Below are 20,143 nucleotides of genomic sequence, written 5' to 3'. Positions count from 1 at the left end.
AAAATTAAATTATATACCTGTAGGAGAGTAGGATATCCACCGAGCTATTTGCAACTGAACATGGACGCATCTCCAAGATATCTGTATAGGGTAACTAGTGCAGCTGTTCCCCAACTATATCCTGAACATCTATCTAAGTCCGTAAACAGTGGGAGGTATAGTGCCTCGACAAGTGTAAAGGTCTTGTCGGCAAAAATGGTGGAACCCACCAACATCAACAGATATGCTCTGGTCGCATATGCCCAGCTGGAAGTAGCTCTATGTTGTACGAATAAATCGTATAACCACTCCAACTTATAATACGAGTCCCTACAGCTACGAATATGTGATTGTGTCTCACCCCTATGACACTTCTAAGTAGTCAACAGCAAGTTCAACAGCTACCTCTTCCGTGACATTCTGAGGACTCCAAAAGACACCCCTGATGGGCAAGTGAAGCAGACATGAGACGTCATCCAAAGTAATGCTCATTTCACCAAACGGCATGTGAAATGAAGATGTCTCTAGATGTCATCTTTCCATAAATGCAGAGACAAGATTTGTGTCTATCTTGTTCAAACTAGTTCTCTGAAGTGAAGATAAACCAGATCTAGATACTCAACTCTCCACCTGTTGTGGAAGAGCCAGTGGAACCCTAGATGTCAGCTTCAGTCCACGTCCAGCAACCTTTAACTCTTTCTTTGGACCTCTTTCCTAAAAACAATTAAAACACATATTAGAAAACACAATATAAAATATTCAACTATTATTCATTTTCAAATATATCCTGTTTATTTACCTCACCAAACCATAAATGGCGAGCAACATGATGCTCGTACTTCACCAAAAGAGATGTATCGTACGGCTCTCCTGGATATCCAGTCGGCTCTGCTGCAGATGAAGATGTGCCCTGGCCTAAACTGCGGTCTAGAATCCTACAATCTGCACCTCATCTTCGAACCACTACAAAAAAATATTATAACAAAAAAATTAAAAACTAAAAAAATTAAAAATTAAAAAAAAAAAAAATTATAAAAAACGCACCGGAACACTTCAAAGAAGAAATTCCAGTGTGGAGAAAAACAAGGTTGACTACCAGAACACTTCTTAAAAGAGTTCCGGTTTAGTTCATCCAAACCGGAAATCTTTAAGAAAGAGTTCTGGTACACAGCCAACCAAACCGGAAGACTTTCTAAAAGACTTCTGGTTTAATGCCCAAAAAATGCAGCGAACCGAAAGACTTTGGATAAGTATTCCGGTATACAATATGTGAACCGGAAGACTTACTCTTAGTGTTCCGGTTTACAACGCCAAAAAATCCCAAAAATGTCTGTTCCGGAAGTCTTCAAGCGCAAATGAAAAATACTTCCATTTCTGAAAAATATACCCTATTTATATGAGGGTATTTTGGTCCCATAAAAAATCATTTGTAGGGGTGTGGGTACAATTGTAGGGGTACGAGGTAAAGTTTTCTACAAAACCTGCGATTTTGGTCCCTAAAATTTGATTGCATTTGGATTTGCATGATCCCTATCCAATTTTGATTATGTGGCAATTAATTAATGATATGGCAGGTTTATATTTGGATACATGTCAACATTTTTAAACATTTTAATTCTCAGCTGGATATTTTAATTTAGAAAATATTTAAAAACATTTTGGATACTGAAAAAACAAATTATAAATTAGTGAAATAGGATATTTTAAATTTATCCTCGTTCATTGCCTTTACTTGTTCTTCAAAAATTGAAACCCTAATCCCCTTTTGGCAACCCCTAATATCTCGTTTTGTATTCGTGCAATTTGTTCAGAAATTGAAACCTAATCTTATTACACATTGTAATTCGTGAAGCATTCGTGCAATTTGTTACGAAGATGAAGAAGTCTGGAAGTCAAAAGGAGAGGGTCAAATATTATGTAAGGTATGTATTGTTGTCCTTGTGGTCCCCTTAGTTTAGTATTGTTGTGGTCTTTGTGGTCCCTTGTGTTAGTTTATGTTTGTTTGATTCAATTTTTGTCATTTTTTTAGGCCTGCTATGAGTAATAAGATTAGGTTGAGAATACATCATAGGGGTAAATTAGTTGAGACACCTATAAAGTGGTATGTAAATGGGGAAGTTACTGAGATGAACTGGAGTTGGGATGTTGATTATATGTCTTACATGGATTTAGAGGATATGATTAAGAGTGAGGGTTATGTAAATATAAAGTGCTTATGGTATTGGCACCCTGCATATAGCTTTTCTCGTGGTCTTAGACCCTTGAACAATGATCAGGATGTACTGCAATTTTCAAAAGATGTTGTAGGATATGATGTAATAGATGTGCATGTTGAGTATAGTGTGGGGATTCCACAGATTATTGATGATAGTGAACTAGCTGCTGAACTAGATGTTGAAGATGAAGTACAATGCGATGGGTTTAAAACTGCAGATGTTACTGAGGAAGTCAATATTGCTGAAAAAGTCAATATTGATCATAATGGTGTTGTTGAAGAAGGAAATAGTGATCCTAATGGTGTTGCTGAAGATGGTGTCACTATTGTTCCTAATGGTGGTGTTGCTGAAGAAGAAAATATTGATCTTAATGTTGTTGCTAAAGATGATATCATTATTGATCCTAATGGTGTTGATGAAGAAGGAACTACTGATCCTAATGGTGTTGTTGAAGATGATGTTACTATTGATCCTAATGTTGTTGCTGAAGAAGGAACCACTGATATTGATGAGGATTATGTTGCAAGTGAGGGTAGTTTTGAGGATAATGAATATCAATTTAGTGAAGAATCTGAGGAGAGTGAGATGGACTGGACTAAAGTACATCCCCAAAAGACTTTAGGTGAGGCTTCTAGTTGCCAAAACAAGAAAGACCAGGCTGAGATGGTTCATGGTGACAGTGAGGATTCAGACCATTTATATACACCACCAGGGAGTGATGATGAGGATGAAGGCATGAAGTACCTTACCTACAAGATTGGTCAGGGAATGAAGTTTCAGCTAGGGATGGTGTTTACTAACAAAGAAATGATAAGGGATGCTGTCAAGGACTATGCCATGGAGAATTAGAAGAATGTATTCATTAGAAGAATGATTCCAAAAGGATTGTGGTTAAATGCACTAATGGTTGTAAGTTCTACATGAGATTTAGCAAGAGGATTGGAAACCGGTTTTGGCAAGTTGTGACTTTAATTGAAGACCATACATGCCATAGGACTGCTGACAGCAGTAGTGCAGAGACAAATTGGCTTGCAAACAAGTTTGCGGGCATACTTAGATATAGTCCTTCTATGAAACCATCAGGCCTCAGAGCTAAAGCTGTTGAGAGATGGGGAGTGAAACTATCACATGACCAGGCATACATGGCAAAGAGGAAACCAATGGAGTTAGTTCAAGGAGTTGGTATTGAGCAATTCACTCATTTGAGAAGTTATGGACAAGAGTTATTGAAATCAAATCCTACTAGTATTGTTGTAATACAATGTGCTGATAGTAATGGCAACCATGTGTTTGAAAGAATTTATGTCAGTTTAGAGGCTTGTAAGGTAGGGTTTGCAAAGACATGCAAGCCTCTTATTGGATTGGACGCATGTTTCTTGAAAGGAAATTATGGTGGACAATTAATGGTAGCATTATGGATGGATGACAATAACCAAAATTTTCCAATTGCATATGTTGTAGTTGAAGCTAAAACAAAGGATTCATGACAATGGTTTTTATACCTTCATTAAGGCTTAAGTAGTTTATGACTTATTTTGGTTGTATTGTATGACTTAATTAGTTTAAGACTTAACTAGTTTATGACTTAAACAGTTTCATTTTGACTCAAGTATTATCTTGGGTTTTATTTTGGATGTTCATATATTAATGTTCAAACAAGGTCAATGTTAAGTATACCAGTTATGGTTATATTAATGTTCATTTTCATTTTGACAGTATTGGTTATATTAATGTTCATTTTGACAGTATTGACAGTATTGGTTATATTAATGTTCATTTTGACAGTATCAGTACTTTATAACATAACAAACAATATTATATTAGACAACTATTGTATCAAACAACATAAGAACTTAATTAGTACTTTCATTCAAATTCTATTAAAATATTATATCAGACAACATAAGAGCATAACCTAAAACCTAATTAACCTATAACATATTTCATCAATGTTGTCCCAACAAATGCAAACAAAATAACAAACAATGACATTCAATTAATCTTCAACCTTTTCTTCAACATCTTCACTTTCATCTTCAATTCTTCCTCTTTTGCTTTGTAAGATTTAACCGTCGCCTTCTCTTCATTTATGTTCTTTAATAGAGCAGATATTAACTCTTTTGCCCTAGGATTCATCTCCTTATCCAACCAAACAAAGTGTCTGCATTTCTTGAAACCTTGAACCTGTAAGCAACATTGGAGATGAAGTTGTAAACATAAACATAGCAGACAATTGACATTGAATCTGTGAACATCAATGGAGATCCTTATACATCCCACATCCATAGAAACAACGATCTGGGTTAATATTTGTCCATGTTGTCATCAATGAAGCATCCAAATCACACTTGCATACATACCTAGAACGACTTGAAGATCTACTTCCATGGCTGAAACCGGAATGTTGCGACATCATCAACAGAAACGCTTGAGGAGATGAAGGAAATCATTTTTGCAGGCAAACGATGAAGGAGATGGTTCAAATCTGAGGTTGAAAAATGACGAAGAAAAGGTTGCAGAAAACTGGGCATGATGAAAGATGAATTTGATTCCTATTTCACTATTTTATAATTTGTTTTTTCAATATTCAAAATGTTTTTTAATATTTTCTAAATTAAAATATTCAGATGAAAATTAAAATATTTGAAAATGCTACTCCCTCCGTTCCTTTATAAGTGTCACTTTTTTAAAAAAAATTTGTTTCTTTTTAATTGTCACTTACAAAGTTTAAGGTAGTATTAATTACAATTTTGTCAAAATTACCCCTAGATAATGATTGCAGAGAGAGAAAAAGTAAAGTGAATGTAATAAATAATTAAGGGTATTATAGGTAAAAGAAGAATTATTGTTTGAAAAGTAACACTAATGATTAGCTTCCTTGGTATGTGTAAAAAGTCAAAAAGTGACACTTAAAAAGGAACGGAGGGAGTAACATTTATCCAAATAATATATGTCACGTCATTAATGAATTGCCACATAATCAAAATTGGATGGAGATCATGCAAATCCAAACGCAATCAAATTTCAGGGACCAAAATCGCAAGTTTTATAATAGGGGACCAATGTTTTAAAACGCTCAAACTAAGGGACCAAAAGTGCATTTAAATCTTTTTAATAAATAGACTTTAAGTTAATTGATAACTGAGTAATGAATAAATTTGTTGATTGAATTTATAATATCTAAAATATTACTTCCTCCGTTCCTTTTTAAGTGTCATTCTTTGACTTTTTACACATACAAAGGAAGTTAATCATTATTGTTACTTTTCAAACAATAATTCTTCTTTTACATATAATACCCTTAATTATTTATTACATTCACTTTACTTTTTCTCTCTCTGCAATCATTATATAGGGGTAATTTTGACAAAATTGCAATTAATACTATCTTGAACTTTGTAAGTGACAATTAAAAAGAAACAATTTTTATCTATATTTTGTTTGATATATCAATGCATTAAACAATATATTTTTTATTATAATATTTTTATTGATATATAGAACATGGATATTCATGAATCAACATACGTCAAATGATAATTATTCTACTTTATTTGATATTCTATGTATCGGATAAAATAACATAGTTTTTTAATAATTTTTTTATTAATAAATAAAATATTAATATTATATTTATAAATCAAAATATTAAATAGTAAGAGATATTAAAAATTGTGTTTTGATATTTTTTTATAATTTATGTTTGGGATAAAAAATTATCTTATAATTTAATGAAAAATAAGGATTCATGTTTTTGTCATATTACTTATTATATATTTTGTCATGTCCCATAATAAGTTTCTGCATCAAGTATAATATAAATAAATTGCCATGTATAGTCCCTCATTTTGTAGCAAATCAAACACATTAATATTTATTGTTTCAATTAAAATAATAAAAATTAAAAAGAAAATAAAATGAAAAGCACAAACTATTTGAATTAAATTAAAAAATATATTATAAATTAATAAAAGTAAATTACAAGCTCATGAAAAACGATGGTGCTCAAATTTGTTTAATGAATAATATGGCTAAGATGGACTAACAAGTTATTAGTTACAATTAATTTGACTGTTTTCCATTAATATTGGAGATAAAATTCTCTATGTTTTCTTCAAGGGAAGTGTATATTTTATTTATGAAAGAAACAAATAAAAAAGAATTTAGTGAGACCCAATTTTAAATCATTTTTTAACATGAGTCATATATTTTTTTTAAATTACAGTTTTGATCATAAAATGTCCACCAAATTGGGAATTGGATTCTCTCCAATTTTTTCTCTCATGTCCTCTCTCATGTACAATTCTAAACTATTTGATTAATCTAACTGTTAAAATACAAAAAAGAGAAAACAATATTATTTAAAGAAGAGAGAAAAATATATCAATTTTTTATTTTTTTTATTTTTCCATCTACTAAATAACTTAACTTAAAAAAACAAAAGACTAAAAAAAGTACCATATCCCCTATATAATTTGTTGCTAAAAAGCAAGTTGTTCTTTTTATTTTAATATTTTTTACTAAATAAATATTTTATATATTTTTATTGGATAATAATTAAATTATTTAAACTATCTGTAATTAATTTAATTAGTCAATTTTAACTATTTTTTATTTTAATATATTATAAAAATCATATTTGAAATGCATATTTATGATTAAAGAATAAAATTAATGTATATTTTTTATATTGTCAACATAAAAATAAATAAAATATATAATATATCAACTATTATTTTTCAAACTTTAAATTTTTAGAACTGTTTTATTTGAAAATGAGTCATTATATAAATTGTTGAAATATATAAATTTTACTTTGAACTTTTTTTTATTTCTCATATGTCGTAATTATTTAGTTAGCTTATCATTATATATGATCTAGTAATAATCCAAACAATGTGTATCACAAAAATTACAGAAAATAATAAACAACATGTGAAGTATTCTTATTTGTTATTTTTTTCTCATAAGTATTAGATTAATAAAAAAAATAAAAAAAAATATTTCTATCTCTTCTTTAAATGATGTTTTTTCTTTGTTGTCAACGGCTGAATTAATCCAATAATTCATAATTGCACATGAAATAAGAGAAAAAATTGCAAAAGATTCAATTTCTAAAAAATAATTTATCAAATAAAGATATATAAAATATTTATTTGGTAAAAAATATTTAAATAATTTAATTATCATAAAATAAATATAAATATTTATTTGATACAGGTAGTTTAAATCATTTAATTATCATCAAATAAAAATATATAAAATATTTAGTAGATGAGATTAAATAAAAAATATTAAAGTATCTATAAAATATTAAATAATTTAATTAGTATCTATAAAATATTTATTTAATAAAAAATATTAAAGTAAAAAGAACAACGTGCTTTAAGCAATGTGATTTTTTAAAGGATTTTTTATTCTCTTAAATTAAATTATTTAGTAGATGAGAAAATTAAAATTAAAATTCATATATTTCTTTCTCTGCTTTAAATAATACTCTCTCCGTTCCTTTTTAAATGTCATTTTTTGACTTTTTACACGCATCAATAAAACTAGTCATTATTGTTATCTACCTTTTTAAATATTCTTTAAATATTTCTTTCTCTCTCTCTGTAATTTATCTTTTTAAACAATAATTCTTCTTTTACCTATAATACCCTTAATTATTTATTATATTTATTTTACTTTTTCTCTTTGTAATAATTATCTAGGGATAATTTTGACAAAAATACAATTAATACTACATTGAACTTTGCAAGTGACAATTAAAAAGAAACAATTTTTTTTTCAAGAAAGTGACACTTATAAAGGAACGAAAGGACTATTTGTTTTCTCTTTCTCTCATTTTAATCGTTGAATTAATTAAATGGTTTAGAATTGAACATGAGATAAGGTATGAGAGAGAAAATTGAAGAGGATCTAATTCCACAAAATTGATATATTTATTTTAAAACTCTTCGATTTTGATTCCTTTGGTAAAATCAAAAACTTATAATTAAAACTACAACATAAATGTATTTTTTTAATCTAAATGTCCAAAAGTATATAAAATTGTTTGAAGCAATGACTGAATGAAATGATGTTGAGACCAAATATTGTAAGTTATGACGAGGCAACCGAAAATAGAGTTGAATTTAAATCAACAACTGTATTAAGTTTCTCATGACTTTGTCGGTCCATGTTAACACCTCTAACCTTCCCATCAATCCTTATCCATTCATGTCACCAATCTAAAATATTCTTATATTCAAATAATTTGATCCAAAAAGAAAATTTTAACTTCAAATATTCTATGGGTATTGCTAAGGAGTGTTGCAAGGAAGATTTAAAAAAAAAAATACTTAAAAATAATTAATTATTTAATTTTCAAAGTATTAAATAGGTATGTTTTTAATAAAAAAATATTATTTTAAGATCTTAAAGAATGTCTTAGAATATCTGTTAGTATTTCTTATATTTTATTAATATAATCCTACTTTTTTCTTTAAATATAAGAAAAAAATTAATAATATTAAAAATAAATAAAAGTTATCTATATTTATTATGTATCTTCAATGTCACTATTTTAAATATATATATTTTTATATTTAAGAGGAATGTAAGAATTAAATTCTCAGATTTTTTTAAAGGTTATAAATTCTCTTATATATGAAATCAAAGGAGTATCAATCATCTATTTTTTTTTTAAAATTAATTATTGCTTAAAAAAATTAATGATAATTAATTTTAGTTTAAAAATTTATAAAAGTAAATTTAAAAATTATTCTAAAAATATTTATTTGGAATATATATATATATATATATATATATATATATATATATATATATATATATATATATATATATATATATATATATATATATATATATATATATATATATATATATATATATATATATATATATATATATATATATATATATATATATATATATATATATATATATATATATATATATATATAAAATTTAAAACTCACCTCTATAGATTTTTAAACTAAGATTAATTATTTGTGTAAAAAAATATTAAGGGGTATTAAATTTAAGTTATTAACATATTAATAAAGAAGTTCAATTAATAAAGAGTTGATTGATATGATACAAAGAAGAAGAAAAATAGTTGACTCATTTAATGAGAGCATAATTTCAAACTTTCAAAAATATATTATTGATTGAGAGTATATTTTTGAAAATTTTGACGAATGGTTATTCAAAAATTAATTTCTAAACTTTCATTATATTTAACTATTCAATTACTATAATTAGAGTATTTTATAATGATATATATTATATTATTAAAATTAATATATATTTTAAATAGAATACTTATTATGAAACAGAGAATATAACGTAACTAAATTATATATAGATAATAAGTAATTATTAAAAATTATTGTTCATATAAACTTTGTTCAGTTAATATTATCAAATATAGATTAATAAAATATATACATTCAACCTTTACTTTTGAATAAGATTTTGATCATTTTAATTATTTTTCTTTACATCTTTTTTCTCTTTATTTTTCTTTACATCTTTTTTCTCTTTATTTTTCTTTAATCACATGCATTTATATAATCAAAAACGAAAATGAAATTAAGAGACTTATAAAGAATAAAAAAAGAAAATAAGAGAGAGAAAAAAGGCTCTATATCCTTTTAATAAATAATTATAATTGAAATATTATATTATGTCTAATAAAATATTACAACTTTAAATATTTAATTATTATTTAAGAATTTCCATTCCTATCAATAAATCTAAAGTAGAAAAATGTTTCATCTTCCCCATTTTATGCATGTATTAATTAATTATTTATAAAACCTTTCAAACAAATAGACAATTCTAACTCCCCAAAAAAATACATATAAGCAAATATTCTTTATTCTGTAATATTTTATTATTGTTTTAAAAAAATGCAGTCTTGTCAGTATTCTCTGTTGTGACATTCTGATTACGCTTCCCCTTCAACTAGCGTAAACCAAAGCCCTTTGCTTTGGTCTTTCGCTAGGGTTTGGGGATTCGCCATTTTCATCTTTTACGCTTCCTTTCTTTTCTTCATCCTACACTTTCCACTTCAAAGGTACTTTTTTTATACCTTTCTTAAATTCACTATTTTTATTTTTATTTTTGCTGATCTTTTCTTCAACATGCTTCTTAACTGCTTATTCATGATTTTCTGAACCTATTGGTATCTGGGTGTTGGAAAATTGGAGATAAAGGTTTGATTTTTTTGAGGGGTTTTGGTAGCTTTTGTTTTTTTAGTTTGGTTTTTTACTATGGGAGTCTTATATGATTGAAATTTAGGATTTTTTTTGTTTGTTTGGGTTTTAATTTTAATGTTTGAAATTTGTTTGATCTGTTCGTTATAGTCTATGTTTTGAGAATTGTATAAGGTTTTGAATTTGATATAGGATAATATTGAATGTTTGATTATGTTGTACTGTTGATAATGTTATGAATTAATTGGATTCGGTTACTTGTAGGAAACAGAACTGAAAGAGGGGACATTAATGCAGAACAGTTTTTGATGGGTTTCATGTGATCTTTTGTGGTTTTTTGGTCAAGTGTTGTGAGGAGGATCCTGTGTTGAGGGTGCTTTTGCTGAAGGCTGTGAGTCTCTGTGACAATGCCGTCTACGGAGAATCAGAGCTCTTCTGCTTCTTCGTCATTTTCGTCCTTTGGCAGATCGTTATTTGGTATCAGGCAGGAACAGGTTCATTCTGTGGAGGCAAGTCATGAGTCGGATTCATGTAATTTAGAGCTTGGATCGTTTCAAAAGCGTGTTACGGATCGTTTTCACGACCTGTCTGTTGTTAGTGATGATGAATTGCTATCAATTGATTGGATGCAGAAGCTTCTCAATGCATTTATATGCTGCCATGAGGAATTCAGAGCGATTATGTTGAATAATAAAGAGCAGGTATCGAAACCTCCTCTGGATCGGATGACGTCTGAGTTCATTGAGAGGTCGGTTAAGGCTCTTGATATTTGTAATGCGAGTCGAGATGGGATTGAGAATATCCGGATGTGGCAAAAGCATCTGGAAATTGCGAGCTGTGCTTTGGGCTCAAATAAGCGACCGTTGGCAGAAGGGCAGTTTAAGAGAGCTAGGAAGGCGCTGATGGATTTAGCATTGGCAATGCTTGACGAGAAAGAATCAGGATCCGTTTTTTCTCAACGTCATAGATCTTTTGGGCGGCATAACTCGAGCAAGGACCATCATTCGGCAGGGCATTCAAGATCACATTCATGGAGTGTCTCTCGGTCCTGGTCTGCAGCCAAGCAACTACAATCCATTGCAAATAACCTCGTTCCACCTCGCGCGAACGAGATTGCTGCAAACAGCAGGCTTTCGGTTTCTGTTTACACAATGAACTGTATTCTCTTGTTTGTTTTGTGGATCCTTGTTGCAGCTATTCCTTGTCAGGATAGAGGCTTAAACCTTCATTTTTCAGTCCCGAGGCAATTTACCTGGAGCACTCCAGTTACTTTGCTTCACGAGCGGATCATGGAGGAGTCAAAGAAGCGAGAGCGCCGCAACTCAAGTGGTTTGCTGAAGGAGATATATCAAATTGAGATAACCACCCGCCACTTGACAGACCTGGTAGATTCTGCTCAGTTTCCGTTGACCGAGAAACATAAAATGGAAGTCGAACAGGATTTGAAGGAGCTGAAGCTTGTTTTGGAAGCTTTTAAAGATGGATTGGATCCGTTGGAGTGCCTTGTGAGGGAGGTGTTCCAAAAGATAGTGATTTGCCGAACCGAAGGGCTTGATTCCCTTTGTGCATCAAACTATACAGGGCAATGAAAATGGTGGGTTATTGCTGAACATGTACATTTTAAATATTATCACTAGCTTCTTTGAGAGAAGGAAGAATGATAGGGGAGCTTCAAAGATAAATCATTTAGCTCATCACATGTAATGTTTGGTTGGTATTAGTCTCAATACTTTGTGTAGAAAAAATTGGTGAGGTTACTTATGAAATATCTTATGGTTTATTTGCTTAATTATATGTAGAGCAAGTGTTTTCTTTCTCTTGTATGGTTTGTTTATTTGCAGACCAAATTTCTGATACAAAATTTTAATGTAGTTACTAGCAATTTCAAAAAGTACTTTAGTTTATTGAAAATTTTAAAAAGTGCTGTAGTTTACTAAAAATATAAATAAAAAATCAAAATTTTAGATTTTTTTTTTTTTTAAAAATCCGGTATTCTTAAAAATTTAATAGAATTCATTGATTTGATTTTCTTGAAAAATTTTCTAAACGCAATAAAAAATTCCAAAAATATTTTTTAAAAGCATAAAGATAATATCACCTGTTTCTTAGTAATAAGATTTGGCTCAGCTCAAAAGCCTATTCGAATTTATTAGAACATTTTTTACTTCAATTTGACTCATTTTCAATTGGTTTAGCTTGTTAGATTTAACTCTTTGCCCGAATTACATAATCGATAATTATTTTATTTTTTTAGAAAAAAAGTCAAATACTTTAGATCGTGGCCATCTCAGAATGATTTTAAAAGAAAAGGATATAAATTTTATAAGTAATTTTTAACAAATACTATAGTCAGTGTAAAGTAATTTTTCACAAATATATAGTCAATGTTTGCAATAGGTGTGGCAACGGGTAATGTCCGTCTCGAAAAAAAAATGGGACAGGGCAGAATGGACTTAAAAAATGGGACAGAACAGAATGGAGAATGGACAAAAAAAATGGGACAGGAATGAATGGACTTAAGAATACGGGTATAAAATCTTGTCCCAAAAAATGGGACAGGACAGAATGGACTTAGGGTATAAAATCTTGTCCCAAAAAATGGGACAGGACAGAATGGACTTAAGATGCGGGTATGAAATCTTGTATCTTGTAGTGCTGGACCTATTTTGCCACCATAGTCTGAAATTAATGTCCCATTCTTATAAGAAAATTTTCAATATGAACTTAAGAAGTCAAACTTTGATTATAAAACAGAATGGAGGAAGTATTTTGCTTTAATCGCATGAAGAAACAATAAGCAGTTAGCACCAAACCAGTTGACACATGGATGAATGGATCTAAAACGACACAAAAACATTGGTAAAAAGATGGAAGTACTCTAGAGAATCCTTTGAATATATCAACTGTCACTGAACACCATTACCTCTAACTTCCTAAGCCTAAAGAGCTAATAGCTTCTATTCTATGAATAAACATGGAACAGATATGGTACACACTCATGCTTCTGTTCTTTTGTACATGCTAGATTCATGTGCCAGATATACTACTCACAAAAAAAGCCTATACTCCTATCTATCCATAACTAAGATGATTTTTTTTATGAAAGAACAAAACATAACTACTATTGAACAGTAATTTACAAATTCCAAGGTCCCATGATTTGTCTTCTGCTCTTCACATTCCCCAATCTCCCTGCCAAAATGAAAGAGAGAATTGAAGAAGAATACCAACTCATGTAGGTTTAACCCCCCTTCAATTTGGCATCTCTGAATATTTTTGATTCAACTGTTCAAGTGTGATATTATCCGAATTCCATGTAAGTTCCCTTGTTTGTTATCTAAACATCTCTGGGAAAGACCACATTATGAACTTTGCAAAAATGTCGGACTCTAAGAATTCAATATGAGCTGCCCGTCCGATAAGTGTGTTTAGGTTCCTTCCGTAGGAAGATGCGTTGAAGTTGACGTCGCAGCGCATGATCACGCGATGGTCAGAGAAAGATCGGATTTGGTCTAAGCAATTATTTAGCATCTCTAGGAAGATTTTCCCTCGTTTAGAGAAATCCGAAGAAGCTGCAGGACACAGTTCTATTCTAGCAGAATGGTACGGAACATAACCATCCTGAAACGTAATGAACGAAGCATTATGACATAACTTATCATCGCCTCAAGGAAACGATCCAGTATTTGAATGCAGAATATTTTAAAAACTCAAGCAAGTTACCTGAGGCGAGGACAAAAGAAACACATTCCGAAAATTTTCCAGTGTCTTCTCCTGCAGATGTTAATAACAATGAGACTAATAAAATCACATATTCCCGATGATCGATCAAGAAGACAATGATAACGATATTATACCTTGGAAAGATTGTAGATGAAAGTATTCTCAAGATCAGGATCATCTGTAAAGGTCAGTTGATGGATGCATTGGGTGCCCTTAAACTTCTTCAACAGCCACAGCCCCGAATTGAATAGCGAGTTCGAACTGTACATATAACCCAAGTGTGGACCCGATATCGACACATAGGTGTATAAGTATCTTAGATATGGCTCCATCATGCTCTCTGGAATTATTTAAAAAGAGAAAAGCACATTAAGTTTCCTAGACCTAAATTTTTTTTTATGGATAGTAGTGTCGTTCAAAACTTTGCGCGTAAATAGTACCTGCTAAGGCCGTTCTGACAATGAGATTACCAATAGAATGACCAACAAAGCTAAGCTTGATATCTTTCAAGTTTCCTCTTCTTGAAGCTTTATCCATTTTCTTTTTTAGGAAAGAGATCACTTCCTTAGCGAGCCGAAAACCCATTTCTCTGAAGTCCCCAGATGTTTTTTCTTCATTTGCCTCTGACATTAGAAACTGTGTATCGGGGTCTATTAAAAGCCATTGGTTACGAACGAGCCGTAAATCCAAATGATTTCCCTGTTAATTGAGTGATGAGGGGTATAATTAGTATAAAAACCGAAGACAGATCAGTAAGATAAAAGCAACTGCAAGAATGTGAAACATGCCTGAAACCCGTGAACAAAAACGACGACTCTCAAAACATGGCCATTTTGCTGGCTACTCCCAGACCACTTTTTTGCGGATCTGGAACCATTTCCTAGAAGAACATGTCTTGCATCATTCTCCATAGAAATGTAGCTTGAATCCAGACTTGCAGAACGGTACACATTCGCCATGCGTTCTACAATAATAATAGGAACAAGCAAAGGATCTCCAAATAAATACATGTCTTGAAGAGACCGATTGTTGATCTGCATCAAAATCATAGACATGTCATAAACTCTACTCAGCCGAAACAGGAAGATCATAAAGCATTCAAGACAAACACATTCGCTTACCCTCATTTGCGCTATACCTCGCCTATGAAGTTCAGCACGCATTATCGCAGTTTGAATAGGCTGAACAGAATAACAAGAAATATAACATATTTCAAGAAAATCATTCAGTAATAATCAATTCCAAACACGGCGAAGCAGATAATAATAAACTTTATGAATCTTGTACAGCAAAAAATAGATAATTACATCATCCATCAGCCTCCTCATATTTAATGAACTTCTATGTAAGCCATGGTGCAACGATATCCCCTCAACTCTGTTGTGCAAATATTGATGAGGCATTGCAACCTTTGAGTACACCATCCATATTGACCATTCAGTTCTCCGATCTATAGCCCATGATTTGCGGAGAAATTCTAGTATTTTTGTTTTGTTTTCCCTGAGTAAAGCAATAGGATTGAAAAGAGATTTTACAATAGAAAACATGCATTTGCAATTATAGTATGCATAATATAAATCTAAAACCAATAAAAACTTAGAAATATAGTTTTCAATATGCTATCAACTGTAGAAGAAACATGGGTTTATCAAAAAAGTGCTATAAGGATTTAAATGCCGAACTTAAATAATTATTTAGACATGTCTGAACAAACCTGTGGAATTTCAGAAATATATTCCAGAGATGTAAGAGCTGATTCGCTAGAGTCTGGAAATAGTTTAACAGATGATCATCCCAAGAAAAAGGTTGAACTGATTTCCCGGCTCGATAATTGATATAATGAGAACCATCCTGTTTAGGAAATTATTCAAGTATTCAATAGGCATATAGTAGTATAAAACACAGAGAAGCAACAAACGTTGACAAAATTAGGGACTTTGACACTGACTTCTTCTCCATCAAGCAGCTTAAGTGATTGTTCACCATCAATACTTTTGACGACACGTGCTGACAGAGGCGAATCAACCCATTTTGTATCATCTGATTCAAACACAATTTCAGTCAAATCAATCGCTTGGTTAATGCCAGTGCTTAATCTTCTTAGATCTTCAAGCAGTATATCATGTGCAGCCATCAATGCTTTGATGAGCATCACCTGATTTGAGTTTGACCATCAGTAGAAGAATAAGTAACAAAGTAAGCAAAGATATTTCTCAACAAAATTAATCTTAGCCCCTAATATATATCACAAAATTGTGATGTTAACTTAAAACGCCTTCACAAATATTACATCAACATATCATATCATACCTTGTTTGACCCAACATAATCTTCATCATAAGTGCCTTCTGAATCTCTACAATCCCTGGTACAATTCAACAAACCATATCATTCAAAGTTAAAACAATACAGTGAGGAAGACAAACAAAACAAACGTAGTTAAGTTATGACTGTTTAATGTGGTTATTGTCACTTCGTCTGGTTACAAAAAAAAAGACTAAACTGGTAACGGTACTTCTCTCGGAACTTCTAGCATTTTCCCAGATGCTACTTCAAGTAGCATTTGAGCTTATAGCGTATCATTTTGTTTTTCATTTTCATCTTCATTATCATAATCGGAAAAAGAATTAATAAAAGATATCTTTTTATGTCATTTTATATTTATCAGTTAGTTCAAACGCTAATTTTACCAAACACTTCAAAGATTTTATGAAGATATCCATGGCATATATATTTTAAACTCAAAACTGGAACTCTGACAAACCTTGGTACCTTCTGTCGAGTTGTGCGGTAACTAGCTTTTAGTAGACTGATGTGAACACTTGTATCGACAACGACAGAATGGAAAGCATCAAAGTAAACAGGACAGTAGGAATGCAATCCTAGAAGAGCTTTAGGCGGGATTTTGTATTCATGAACTGAAGCAGAACATCCATCCAGCGAACTTTGTAAATCAGACCTGCACAATGAACACGATGCAATCCATTTCAAAATCATTTTACTCGACTCAATCAACTTCTTTGTCTTTAACTCTCATTTGTTGAATACATAGTTACATTCACACAAAGAAAGGGGGAAAGAGAAACATGAACTAACCCAGTTGCAGTCATAGGAGCATGCATGAGTTCAAACTTCAAGATAACAGCAGAGGATTCTCTGTCATATTCACCAAAAGCTAGGTAGAACGAGATCATGATAGAAAGAAAAACGTCCTGTCTTGCGTATCTAATCTGGAATGGTGGTGTTGAAAAACTGTTGTCCGTATCATCAATCATCCAAACTCTACATAAATTGTCAGAACCTACTTCAGGAGCTGCAGCTCAAAGAAAAAGATTGATTCTAAGATTTTACTCTAGCTGAAATACATGTTTATATCAATAAAAAAAGAGCAAAGTAATTACTGAGCATATCAATCTTGTAAGTGTCAAGCTGTGTCATGTATATTGAAAAGAGTACAGCAATCTGAAATAGCAAGCTTAGTGAGCTTACGACAGAATTACAACAATGGAAAACACATTCCAGAAAAAGGGAAAATAACAGTAGAGTATTTCTGATGATGGTTAAAATAAATTAGGATAAAGTTCAAGCTCTATTTGGTTGGATAGTTCAAAAATGCCGAAGTTATATATAAATATATAAACACAACAAAGAAAAACTTGGTGATAAGTACAGTGCATGCAACATACAACAATCTGATGTTCATTCGATATCAATTAAACTTCAAAATCATAAGGTTAAAAATATTCAGCAAATAATTAGGTAGATGCCAGTAATTGAACAAACCTTACACAACCCTTTTTCCGTAAAAACTCATAAAACCAATATCCCAAAATAAAGACAAATTATTCATACTATATAACAAGAATAGAGAATAAAAGATTATTTAACTACCATTTACAGAACCGCGATGACTCTAAAAACATATCTGGCAATTTGAAATTTCTGGATGTTGAAAAACAAAAACATAGTCATCATACACAAAACCGTAGATGACCAGTGTTGTCAATTGCGAGTCTCAGAAAATATCAGTTTGTTCAAATTTCGATATGGGCTATAGCGTCCCACTATAGCCGCTATTTAGTAGCATTTTACGCTAAATAGCACATTGCCAGAAAATGACAATTTATTCAACTTCCACCATGACAGTCACAAATCCAAATGAACCTGAACTAAGTGTCATCATTAGAGTAATTAATCTAGCATTACAAAGTACCAGTACATAACTTACTACAAACTAAAGAGAATAACAAACAATTACTACTTTAAGAGCTTAGGAATACAAGTCACCTTCATACTGAGCAACCCTCGCCGGAATCCCGGGATAAGAATCTTCACCAACCTCCAATCTCATGGAAACCTTAATTTTGTACCATCTGCATATCAACAACAAGAATAAAACAACCAGAAGTAAAACTAAAAAACTTGTTTGTTTTTACCCTTGTTCAAAATTGAAGCTTACCCTTGTTCAAAAAGATCAAGATTATGAAACCTATGAATGTAAATTGCAACTTCATGAACAGCATCAAGCATGGGTAAGTGATTTGGCCTTTCAAGGCCAGGTAGATCAGCATTGACCAACCTTTTGTTTGACCAATTCTTTTGATTCAAACCAGCAAACCATCTCAGTCTCCGAATCATATGTAGTAAATACTAGAAGAAACTGATACAGTAATATTCAATACCCCAAATACCCCAAATCCAATGATCATTCATCCCTTATCCCTTTTTTCAATGGAAGTGGGGTAGGTACCAAAACCCAACACCTAAAACCTAAAAAAGGAACCAACTTTGACTCACTCAGAGATTCAACTTCTGATTAATCCAAATTGCAAACAAAACAAAACCCATTAGAGTTTTTCAATGAAAAAAACAAACTTTAAACCCTGTGAAATGTGGATGTATGCATGCTGAAGCGATCGATTGATTGATTAGAGTGAATGAAAAAGGTGGGAAATAAACAAGATGAAGAAAAAGGTGAAATTTTTCATAGAAGGAATCGAAAGCGAGGAAACAAGAGAAACAAAAAGGGGACTTTGTTTATGATGAATTAAAAAAATTCATGATGGTTGAAAGAACATCATTTTCGTCAACCCTTTTTTGCAGGTTGTGATGATGTTAATTAAAAATTAATATTTCAATTTTTGTTTTTTTATTGTGAAATAAAAAGATTAATAATAAAAAAAGAAAAAGAAATTGAAAATGGTAACATGGGATGTCGTGTCGGTGAATATTAGGGACGATAATTATGGGACCTGAAAATGGGATCGGTGTCGTTGCCACATTATAACATCTCTTATTTTATCTCTTGGCACCAAGTAACAATGACAAATTATTAAGGTATAGTACCTCGTTCTTTTTTTACATGTAGTTATTATTTTTAAAAACGTTTAATATCTTTTCAGTATTTCGACATTTATTTTGGTTTTTCAACTTCAAAAAACTTTCTATTAATATTTTAACTTTTTTTTATAATTAATGATAAATTTAGTAATTAATTTTTAAATTTTTTTAACGATGATAGAAAATAACTAAATAAAACATTTTGAAGAGTTAAAAAGTTAATTAATTTTTTTTTGAATTAAGAGAAAAATTAACCTCAAGATTGAGATAGGCCAAGAAAAATATTAAGTATTTTAAAAAAAAATATTATTATTTATTAATAATGAAAACTTTAGATTTAAAAAATTAAAAGAGATGAGAATAATAAGTAATGGATGATATATTAAAAAATAACATTAATATTTTTTTAGTATCATAAAATATTTTTTTTTAAAAACAAAATATAATAAAAAAATAGAAAAGTAAACATAGCTATAATATATTATGGTATGTAATTTTTATACTAATTGTTTTGTTTATAAATGCTTATTATTATAAGTCACTGATGGTTTGACTTTACCGTACACAATAAATGTTATATTTATAATATTTGTTTAACTAGTACTAGTACTCCCTTTATAACTTAATTTTATTTATTAAATAATTAATATATCTAACTTATAT

At 30.5% G+C, this 20,143-nt stretch overlaps 2 protein-coding genes across 5 annotated transcripts; one reads left to right on the top strand and one right to left on the bottom strand.

The window, feature by feature from the left end:
- Window positions 1-10,094: 10,094 nt before the first annotated feature.
- LOC127101512 (protein ROH1) lies at window positions 10,095-12,206 on the top strand. Of its 2 annotated transcripts, none has more exons than XM_051038943.1 (2): window positions 10,095-10,278; window positions 10,689-12,206. In XM_051038943.1, exon 2 carries the CDS (start codon window positions 10,825-10,827, stop codon window positions 12,004-12,006), a length of 1,182 nt encoding a protein of 393 aa, XP_050894900.1. In that variant the 5' UTR covers window positions 10,095-10,278; window positions 10,689-10,824; the 3' UTR covers window positions 12,007-12,206. The 2 variants fall into 2 exon arrangements, with proteins under 2 accessions (XP_050894900.1, XP_050894899.1); XM_051038942.1 differs by having other exon boundaries at window positions 10,096-10,278; window positions 10,682-12,206.
- A 1,075-nt stretch (window positions 12,207-13,281) lies between these two features.
- LOC127101176 (uncharacterized) lies at window positions 13,282-19,277 on the bottom strand. Of its 3 annotated transcripts, none has more exons than XM_051038515.1 (14): window positions 18,600-19,277; window positions 18,428-18,513; window positions 17,237-17,453; window positions 16,905-17,099; window positions 16,451-16,505; window positions 16,089-16,295; window positions 15,855-15,991; window positions 15,448-15,640; window positions 15,262-15,321; window positions 14,929-15,174; window positions 14,581-14,839; window positions 14,275-14,480; window positions 14,141-14,191; window positions 13,282-14,038 (listed from the first exon to the last, which is right to left on the bottom strand). In XM_051038515.1, the coding sequence occupies exons 1-14, from the start codon at window positions 18,776-18,778 to the stop codon at window positions 13,751-13,753; spliced, it is 2,379 nt and encodes a 792-aa protein (XP_050894472.1). In that variant the 5' UTR covers window positions 18,779-19,277; the 3' UTR covers window positions 13,282-13,750. The 3 variants fall into 3 exon arrangements, with proteins under 3 accessions (XP_050894472.1, XP_050894474.1, XP_050894473.1); XM_051038517.1 differs by having other exon boundaries at window positions 17,237-17,422; window positions 18,600-18,736; XM_051038516.1 differs by lacking the exon at window positions 18,600-19,277 and adding an exon at window positions 17,542-17,602 and having other exon boundaries at window positions 18,428-18,511.
- Between the last annotated feature and the right edge of the window lie 866 nt (window positions 19,278-20,143).

The sequence above is a fragment of the Lathyrus oleraceus genome, chromosome 7, assembly GCF_024323335.1.
Source record: "Lathyrus oleraceus cultivar Zhongwan6 chromosome 7, CAAS_Psat_ZW6_1.0, whole genome shotgun sequence".
Classification (NCBI taxonomy): Eukaryota; Viridiplantae; Streptophyta; class Magnoliopsida; order Fabales; family Fabaceae; genus Lathyrus; species Lathyrus oleraceus.
Note: the sequence above shows the minus strand (reverse complement) of the source record. Positions and strands in the feature narration are given on the sequence as shown.

Coding starts and splice junctions, on each gene's coding strand:
- LOC127101512 (XM_051038943.1), top strand. CDS start 10,825: ATGCCGTCTACGGAGAATCAGAGCTCTTCTGCTTCTTCGTCATTTTCG.
- LOC127101176 (XM_051038515.1), bottom strand. CDS start 18,778: ATGATTCGGAGACTGAGATGGTTTGCTGGTTTGAATCAAAAGAATTGG. Junction 15,322..15,447: donor TGAGGAGGCTGATGGATGAT/GTAATTATCTAT, acceptor TATTCTGTTCAG/CCTATTCAAACTGCGATAAT. Junction 14,481..14,580: donor TGTCAGAACGGCCTTAGCAG/GTACTATTTACG, acceptor AAATAATTCCAG/AGAGCATGATGGAGCCATAT.